Source organism: Penaeus chinensis, chromosome 29 (assembly GCF_019202785.1).
Source record: "Penaeus chinensis breed Huanghai No. 1 chromosome 29, ASM1920278v2, whole genome shotgun sequence".
Classification (NCBI taxonomy): domain Eukaryota; kingdom Metazoa; phylum Arthropoda; class Malacostraca; order Decapoda; family Penaeidae; genus Penaeus; species Penaeus chinensis.
Window position 1 is genome coordinate 4,903,436 of NC_061847.1, and position 10,000 is coordinate 4,913,435.

At 46.7% G+C, this 10,000-nt stretch overlaps 1 protein-coding gene across 5 annotated transcripts in view; it reads right to left on the reverse strand.

Moving 5' to 3' along the window:
* LOC125040298 (adenylyl cyclase-associated protein 1-like) overlaps positions 1-10,000 on the reverse strand; it is a 54,831-nt gene that overhangs the window by 22,846 nt on the left and 21,985 nt on the right. For 4 of the 5 annotated variants that reach the window (XM_047634852.1, XM_047634849.1, XM_047634851.1 and 1 more), the window contains exon 2: positions 3,010-3,162. In XM_047634852.1, the coding sequence (XP_047490808.1) occupies positions 3,010-3,151 (142 nt within the window). In that variant the 5' untranslated portion in view covers positions 3,152-3,162. Of the gene's footprint in view, positions 1-3,009; positions 3,164-10,000 lie in introns of all 5 variants that reach the window. The other variant, XM_047634853.1, reaches the window with a different exon arrangement.

A 10,000-nucleotide genomic window follows, 5' to 3' on the forward strand; every position in this document is an offset into this window, starting at 1 on the left:
TGCTAGGTGATATCATTTATGCTGTATTAAGCTGTAAGAATCAATTAGCCTATATTTCGATTATAAAGACAAACTCTCCCACACAAAAATAGCAACTAATAAATAACCATTATCCAGTTACGCCTCTCACGAAGAATTTCCATGATAAGCATAAATATCACGGAATTCTTCGCTCTCTTGCAGATGTCTTATTGCCGATTACGTAAGCATCACAATAATACAAACTCGTCGGCAGTGCCACCAGATGGATATAAACGTCATATATATATATATATATATATATATATATATATATATATATATATATAATATATATATATGTATATAATATATATACAATATATATATAATATATATATATATATATATATATGTATATATACATATATATATAATACACACGCACACGCACACACACACATAATGTATGTATGTCAGTGTGTATACATGTATACATATATATACATATATATATATATTTTTTTTTTCGAGATGATGATTCTCAGCTTTTTCTCTTTCCTTTTTTTCTCTCTCTTTTCTTTTTACAGAAGCCTAATCCACAAGGTGAAATAACTGGTTCTCTAATTTATTTAGCTAATTGCAGACCTCCAGGATTTACTCTAAGATACAGTTAGTGACGAGGTTGAAGATGTGGCCAAAACATGAAAAGAAAAATAGTCTAGATTTGTATTTTATATTTAACAATTTCTCATAATCTTGTTGTCGAGCTTTTGCGTTCATTTTCTTCGCTGATGATCTAGGTAACTTCAATTAATATAAGTGCTTTTATTATCATTCACTTGACTATAAACATCATCTTTTAAACGTTATCAAAACATTAATTATCGACACGTACATAAATTAAAATTTCAACATTGTTTTGTTCTTGAAAGTCGAAAACATTAATTTTTCTTCCTGATTTACCCCTATATCACTATATAAAAACAAAAATGACGTATTGCATCGCGTTTCACCAAGTAACAGAAACAGCTGTTAATCGCCCGTTCAGAGATAAAATACTAAATTACACAAAACAGTTTACATCGAGACTGTAATGCTAATCAGATGTTCACTCCATATTAAGAACGTGCACAGACGCGGCACACTTTTCAATTCTCAACATCTGGCATTGCGGTGGCATGCTCACCTGGGACGTAAGTTTGTTTGTTTGTTTGTTTGTTTGTTTGTTTGTGTGTGGGTGTTGTGTGTGGGTGTTGTGAGTGAGTGAGTGAGTGAGTGAGTGAGTGAGTGAGTGAGTGAGTGAGTGAGTGAGTGAGTGAGTGAGTGAGTGAGTGAGTGAGTGTGAGTGAGTGTGAGCGTGAGTGAGTGTGAGTGAGTGTGAGTGTGAGTGTGAGTGTGAGTGTGAGTGTGAGAGTGAGTGTGCGTGTGCGTGTGCGTGAGTGTGCGTGTGCGTGTGCGTGTGAGTGTGAGCGTGAGTGTGCGTGTGAATGTGAGTGTGAGTGTGCGTTTACGTATGCACGTACGTTTACGTATACAAGTACGTTTACGTATGCGTGTGCATGGATGTATGCGGCTTTGTGCGCGCGTATGTGCATTTGCATTAGCATATGCTTGTACGGGTTCGTGTGAGTACGCAACCCTAAAGATCACAGGTGTGCATCATTGAGCTCAAGTGTTGCCGCAACACCTGACCAAGACCAGAATGAGGAGCACCGTTTTCGAAAGGAAACTTAATAAAGACACTGGCAAAACCTAAATATTTTTTTTTTTTTAATCCTGTTCCAAGGCAAATAAATAAATTAATAAAATAGAAAGGAAATGAATATCAGTTACTTTATCCATAAAATCAAAGTCGATGAAATCCATTAATTAAATTAGGAAACAACATTAACAATTTGTTTTTCTTGAATAAAATAAAATAAAATCTTTCGTAAACCATTTTTTACGCAAATTAATCAACATCTGTCAACACTTTCTTTCGCAGACCAGGATTTCTTCATACGTTAAGATTCCATTTCCTAAAAAAAAAAAAAAAAAAAAAAAAAAAAACTTTCGCAAATGAAAACTTTCCCAAACCAAGATATTTCTATCGTAAATCAAGACTTTCTTTCCTAAATCAATATTTTCTTTCATAAATCAAGATTTTGCTTCATAAATTAATACTTCTTTCTAAACCAAGACTTTCCTCTTTAAACCAACCGAACCTTTTCCCTAAACCAAAAGAAACTTCCTTCCCTAACCTTTTTTTCGTAAACCTAAAACTTTCTCTTCTAAACCCAGAATTTCTTTCTTAAAGCAAGACACTCTCTCTCCCAAACCAAAAATTCCTAAACCAAGACTTCTATTTACCTAAACCAAAAGCTTTCTTTCCCAAAATAACCTAGACTTTCGTGTCCAAATCAAGATTTCTCTCCTAAACCAAGAACTTTTTTCCCTAAAACAAGACACTCTCTCCTTTCTCCAAGACTTTCATCTCTAAACCAAGATTTTATTTTTCGTAAACCAAAACTTTTTTTTTTTTTCGCATACCAAAATTTTCTTTCTCAGACCAAGCATGGCTATCTAAACGAAGATTTCTCTCCTGAACCGAGAATTTTCTTCCCTAAAGCAAGACATTTTCCAAACCAAACTTTCCTTAACTAACACTTCCTTTCCGAAATCAACCAAGGATTTCGTATCAAACCCTCTTATTATGATCTTTTTCTTTTTCTTCTTCTTCTTCTTCTTCTTCTTCTTCTTCTTCTTCTTCTTCTTCTTCTTCTTCTTCTTCTTCTTCTTCTTCTTCTTCTTCTTCTTCTCCTCCTCCTTCGTCTCGTCCTCTTCCTTTCCCCTTATATATCCCTCCCTTCACTTCCTCCATATATATTCATTTATATAGATATAATATATATATATTATATATATATATTATATATTTTTTTTTTTCTTTTTTTTTTTTTTTTTTTTTTCCCTTTTTTTTTTTTTTTCTTTATATTTTTTTCATATTAACAAGGATTCTTTTTTACCCACACAAGAACGAACGGGTCGAGCGAGTGATCAGCCACTTACCTTCCTGCTGAGCGGGTTCAGGGGCCCCTCCTCCTGCTGGCGCTGCTGGCGAGCCTCCTGCTGGCGCGGAGAGACCCAACTTCTCCAACCTCGATACGGCGGTCTCCAGCCGGTTCACTAAGGATGCTAGCTCTGTCGCCATGATCTCCAATTTCGGTTGAGGGAGAGGAAAAGCGATAGTGTGAGAGATACAATGGTACTCGTACGTGTGAAAATGTGTGAGAGAGAAAGAGAGAGAGAGAGGGGAAAGAACTTTTTTATTTTTGTTCGGCTAATTTGATTCTTTCTTATCATTATCTTGCTAGTCACCTCCGTTTTGGTATTTATCTTTTGTGATTACCTGTGAGACACTATCTTGTTTTGGGCCCTTTTCGATTTTTCTGTTAGTGTCGTTCTTTCGTGTTCTTCTTCTTTTGTCTCTGCTTTTGTTCATTGCTTTGTGCACGGATATCCGGTGATTTATATGATTCTCTGAGGTGGTTACGAGTTTGATTCTGTTCTTCTTTTTTTTGTTGATTGTTTCTCTTTATATACTTGTTACGTTTTTTTTTTGTTGTGTTACCCCGTTTACACTCTTTGATGGGTGCATGCTTCCTGGATATTTTCGATTATGTTTGCTTTTTTCTTTGGTCTTATTTTTTATGGTTGTCTGATTGATTATTGTTTGCTTGCTTGTTAAATTGGAAGATGCCGGGGTTTGGGAGTGGGCGGGAGAGAGGTCGGGTGACTTGGCGTGATGGGGGGGAGAGGGGGAGGGGGGGGGTGGGGGGGTGGGAAATGGGGGGGGGGGGGGGAGGAGGAGGGGGTTGGCGATTGGGAGGGAGGGGAGAGGGAGCGGACGAGGGTGTGGGAGAAGCGATGTGGAGGGGGGAGAGATATCGATTGGAGAGAAGGGAGGGGGAGGAGGGTGGGGAGAGTGGGGGAGGATTGGGAGGGGAGAGGAGGGGAGGGGGGGGGGATTGGAGGGGGGGGGTGAGAGAAATCGCGATGGAGAAGGAGGAGGGAGGGTGGAGTTGTGTCGGGGAGAGTCGGAGGGCAGTGAGAGAGGAGGGGGGGTGAGGGGGGGAGAGGGAGGGGGAGGGATGGGGAGGGGGGGGCAGGGGGCGTCGAGGAAAGGGATATATTGACGGAGGGAGTGAGGAGCGTGGGTGGTGCCGGGGGGGGAGGCAGGAGGGCCTGGGGTATGAGGGTGGGGGTGGAGTGGGGGGGTGAGAGGGGAGAGAGGCGAGGGCGAGAGGGCTACGGGAGAGGGGGGGGGGGAGAAGAGAGAACTCGGGAGTGGTGAGGTGAGAGAGAGGGCTGGGGAGGGATGGGTGGGGAGGGGAGAGATGGCGAGAGGGGAGAGGGAGGAGGGAGAGGGAGAGGGGTGATATGGGAGAGAAATGGAGGGGGCGGGGAGTCGGAGAGGAGGGGGGGGGATAGAGGGAGAGAGGGGGTGGGGGGAGGGGGGTACGGGGGAGGGAGAGAAAGGGGGATGAGAAGGGGTGGAGAGGGGAGGCGGGGGGCGGAGGTGGGGAGCGGGATGAGGGGGAGGTGGGAGGGAGGTGGGGAGACGAAGGATGGAGAGGAGGGAGGGATGGGGGGGAGAAGCGACGGAGAGGTGGAAGAGGAGGTGAGAGGAAAGAGAAGGATAAAGATGGAAAGAGAGAGAGGAAGGAGGGGGGATGGTCGGGAAGTGGGAGGGAGGGGGGAGGAGGGAGGTGAGGGAGGAGGGAGGAGGGAGGCGGAGGATGGTGAAATATGTAGTACGATAGGGAGGTGAGAAGAGAGGAGGAAGAGGGAGAGAGGGAGGGATGAGGGAGGGAGGGATGGGAGGGAGGGAGGGATAGGAGGGAGAGGAGGCACGAGGAGGGAGGGAAGGAGGGGAGGGAGGGATGGAGGGGGCGTGAGGGAGGGCGGGAGGAGATAGATTAAAAGACAGATAGATAGAGAGCAATTTGGACTAATGCTAACTCCCTTTCTGAACGCTATGTAATCAAGAAAGCTGCTATTCATAATACTTTTTCTCCACCCTAATTCTATTAAAGCATTCCCCTAAAATAAAATGAGTAATATAAGTAATATGAAATATCCAATAAGCAAAATAAAATGAATAACTACCAAACACAAACACATACATACATGCATACATACACACATACATACATACATACATACAACAACCTACCTCAACCATCCCCCCTTTCAAACTAACCAACTCCCCACAAAACCACCCATCACCCACATAATTCACTAACTACCCACCCATTATACACTCCACCCACCCCTTCTACACTAAACATCCCCACAATATTCACTAACACTCACCCCCATTCATCACTCCTCACCAGCCCCCCTTCTCAATACACACCCCCAAAACAACCTCCATCACCCCAACATCCCTCAACACCCACCTTATTATAACCACACCCTTAATCCCTAACCACTCACACCCCACTTATTCAATAACCATCTAACCCCTTATTCACTAACACTCACCCACCCACTTATTCACTAACACTCACCCAACCATTTATTCACTAACACTCACCCACCCAATTATTCACTAACACTCACCCACCCACTTATTCACTAACACTCACCACCACTTATTCATCATCACCCACGTTATACAAAACACTCACACCCTTATTCACTACCATCAACCACCATTTTCTTCATAACACTCACCCCCATTATACACTAACATACCACCCATTATTCACTAACACTCACACCCACAAATTCATAAATACCACCCATAATACATAACACTACCCACCCATTAATTATACACTACCCCCACTTATTCACTAATCAACACTCAACCACCAATATTCATAAACAATTCACTCACCCATTTATTCACTAACATTCACTCACCAACTTATTCACTAACACACTTACCCGTTCACTCACTAACACACTCACCCGTTCTCTCACTGACACACTCACCCATTCACATCAATATCAATTTCCATGTCTAAAGATCGCTTCCGCGCCCCATTTCAAACCCCATCCCAGTCTCGGCGACGAAAACGACTTTCGCAACGACATTATTACCTATGCGCTTTAACTGAGGAGTGGGAGGGGGGGGGGGGGCGAAGAGGGGAGAGGGGAGAGGGGAAAAGGGGAAGATAAAAAAGAGGGGAGAGAGGAGAGGAGATGGGAGAGGGGAACAGCGAAGAAGGGACTGAGGGGAAGAGAAGAAAAAGAGAGGGAGAGGGGAGAGGGCATGAGAGGGAGCGTGGAGAGAAGGAACAGAAGAAGGGAAAGGAAAGGCGAGGGGGGAGGGGAGCGTGAACATGGGAAAGGAAAGAGGATCCGAAGGACGAGAAGGAGGAGGGGGAGAAAGGGGAAAGGGGGAGAGGAAAGAAGAGACGGGAATGGGTATGGATAGGAGAAGAGGAGGGGGGTGAGGGGAGGGGGGAGGGGAAAGTGAGTGGTTAGAGGGGGAGGGGAAAGTTGGGTCGAGGAGAAGAGAGAGAGGAGGAAGGAGAATGGGATGGGGGGAGGGTAAAGGAAGAGAGAGGGAATGGGAGGAGAGCGAGAGGGAGGGGAAAAGGAGAGAGAGAGAAGGGACAAGGAACACCACGGAAGTGTAAAGCAAAGCAAAGAAAGGGAAAAGGAGAGAAAGGGGGAAAGAAAGAGAAGAGAGAAGTACGGGTGGGGGGGGGGGGGGCGAGCAGGGGGATGAATCTAGAAAGAAGGAGGATGAGGGGGTAGGGGAGAGGGGGGGAAATCAATACACACGCGGCAGTCATGCAAAGGGCGCCTCGTTTAAAATTGCAAGGCAACATGGCCTCCGCGGATAGGACCCTGTCAGTGCATGCAACAGGGGAAATTATTTAGCGTTTATCAGTCAGGTGAAATGAAAAACTCAAAATATATACAGACGAACATATAAATTGTATTCATGTGACATTTATATTTATATTTAGAATTATTCGCGTTTTATTTCTCGTTGTTGAGAGTGAAACTTTGGAAGTAAATGGTGAGATGATGGTGATGGTGACGATGACGATGACGATGACGATGACGATGACGATGACGATGACGATGATGATGATGTTGATGAAGATGAAGATGAAGATGAAGATGGTGACGATGACGATGACGATGACGATGACGATGACGGTGACGGTGACGGTGATGATGATGATGATGATGATGATGATGATGATGATGATGATGATGATGATGATGATGATGATGATGATGATGATGATGATGATAATGATAATGACAATGATAATGATAATGATAATGATGAAAATGAAGATGAAGATGCCAATGATGATACCATATAGCATGATAATAACTGATCATAACAGGTTAATAGAACAATGGATAATTACCTTAAATATGCAAAACAAACATCCAAACAACAACCACCGCACAAAAAATAATATTTATCATAAACGGTCTCCAGACACGTGCTCTTAGCTACAGAGGTTCTCGCGAAATCTGGCTCATGTACTACGGCGTCGCCTTCGCCAGCCGCCCGTTATCTCACGGCAGTTCTGCTGAGGCGCCCGCGGCTTAAACTGTTCCTTAAGGTAATCTATCGGCTGTCACACATTCGTGGACATGGAGGGTGACACAAGCTGTGGCACACGCGGCTACGGGGGGGGTAGTCTAGAGGGGGGGTGAGGTAGTGTGATGCTATGTTAGTGAGTGCTCTGTGTTGTTGGCTATGGCTGTGAGTGCTGATCACTATTTCAGTCGACGTCCCCATATGTATTCATACTGGCCGTTGGTCACGCACTAGCACCAACGCGAGCGCGCGCGGAGGCGAGACGAAAGAGATAAAGAGCGAGAGAGAGATAGAGAGAGAGAGAGCCGGAGAGCGAGAGCGAGAGGATGAGAGAGTGAGAGAGAGCAGCACGACTAGCGCTCGCGCGCGGGGCGGCCCGCCATGGCGCTGGCGCTGGCGCTGCGGCAGCGAGAGAGAGAGAGAGTAGCAGAGCGAGCGAGCGACGAGCTGCGCGCGCGGCGCGCGCAGACGGCGAGAGCGCGCGAGCTCGACGAGCGGGCTCGTGACCGCGCGAGCGAGCGCGAGGGCACGAGAGAGAAGAGAGAGGAGAGGAACGCAGAGAGCAGAGAGAGGGGGAAAAGAGCAGGCAGAGAGAGAGGGAAAAGAGGAGCGAGAGCGAGCGAGGGCGCGGGGCCCGAGAGCTCGCGCGAAGCGCGCGAGCGAGCGAGCGCGAGGAGAGAGAGCGAGCGGCGCGAGCGAGTAGCGCGAGGGGACGGAGAGAGAGCGAGAGAGAGGACGAGGCGCGAGAGCGTGAGGGAACGGCGAGCATAGGGAGAGTAGGGAAGAGAGAGAGGGAGAGTGAGGGAACGGTCAGAGAGCGATAGAAGCGAGAGAGAGAGCAGAGCGAGAGAGCAGGAGAGAGCGAGAGCAAGAGAGAGGAGCCGAGAGAGAGAGGAGCGCGCGAGAGGGACGAGAGGAGTGAGAGGAGCGAGAGCGGCAGCGAGGAGCGAGAGAGAGAGAGAGCGAGAGAGCTAGCGGGAAAGAGCGAGAGAGGAGGGAAGGAGATAGAGAGAAGAGAGTGCAGGCGAAGGAGCTAGTAGCTGGACAGAGAGAAGAGCAGAGAGATGGCCAGCGCGACGCGCTAGCGAGATAGCGCGCGCGAGGCGCGAGGCGAGGCGACGAGCTCGGAGCGCTCGCTGCGAGTCGCGCGCATCAGAGAGCAGCGAGAGAGGGGACACGAGAGAGAGCGGGAAGAGCAGAGAGAAGTGAAAGAAAGTGTAGCGGAGCGAAGAGAGAGAGCAGGAGAGACGAAGAGAGAGAGAGAGAGAGAGGCGAGAGACGAGAGGGGGGGGGAGATCGAGGCGAGCGAGAGAGAGAGAGAGAGACGAGCGCGCAGGGACCGAGAGAGAGAGAAGAGCAGGGACAGAGCGAGAAGAGCGAGAGAGGAAACCAGAGAGAGAGAGAAGAGAGTGAATAGACGAGAGCTAGAGCGCGGGAACGCGAGAGAGCGAGAGAGAGCGGAGCGCGAGCGAGCGCTGGGACGCTGCAGCTCGCGCGTTGCCGCTGCGGAGCCCCCCTTCGCGCGAGAGAGGCAAAGACAGAAGAGAGCTAGCGGGCGAGGGTAGACGAGGGAACTCGAGCGCCGCGCGCTGCTCTGCTGCTAGGGCGAGCAGTCTCTCTTCTCTCTCTCGCTCTCTCTCTCTCTCTCTCTTCTCTCTCTAGCTCTCTATCTTTCTCTCTCTCTTTCCCCCCCCCCCTTCTCTCTCTCTCTTCTCTTCTCTCTCTTCTCTCTCTCTCTCTCTCTCTCTCTCTCTCTCTCTCCCTCTCTACCTTTCTCTCTCTCTCTCTCTCTCTCTCTCTCTCTCTCTCTCTCTCTCTCTCTCTCTCTCTCTCTCTCTCCTCTCTCCCTCTCTCTCCCTCTCTCCTCTCTCTCCCTCTCTCCCCCTCTCTCCCCTCTCTCCCTCTCTCCCTCTCTCCCTCTCTCCCCCTCTCCCCTCTCTCCCCCTCTCCCCCTCTCCCCCTCTCCCCCTCTCCCCCTCTCTCCCCCTCTCTCTCTTTCTCCCCCTCTCTCTCTCTTTCTCTCTCTTTCCCTCCCTTCCCCTCTCCCTCTCTCTCTCCCATTTTCTCACTCATGATCGTCACACTGTCCAATGTTTACCCGCGCCCTTTCCTACTGGAACTCCAAAACAAGTAAATGTTTCCCCTGTCCCCGTTCGCGTATAAAGGCTAAAGCTGCTATGCACGGGTCTCATCACTGGAGTCTGTTCTGTGCTTTCACGTGTATGAATATTTTTATTTTAATGCTATTATTTTTATTTTATTTTATGTTATCTTTTTAGTGCATAATATTGCCTTTCCATTTACCTTTCTTTTTTAAATGGAGCATCATCTATTATATATACATATATACATATATACATATATAATATATATATATATATATATATATATACACATACATACATGTATATACATAGATATATATATATATTTTTTTTTTTTTTTTTTTTTTTGGGGGGGGTAGATGGTTGCTAA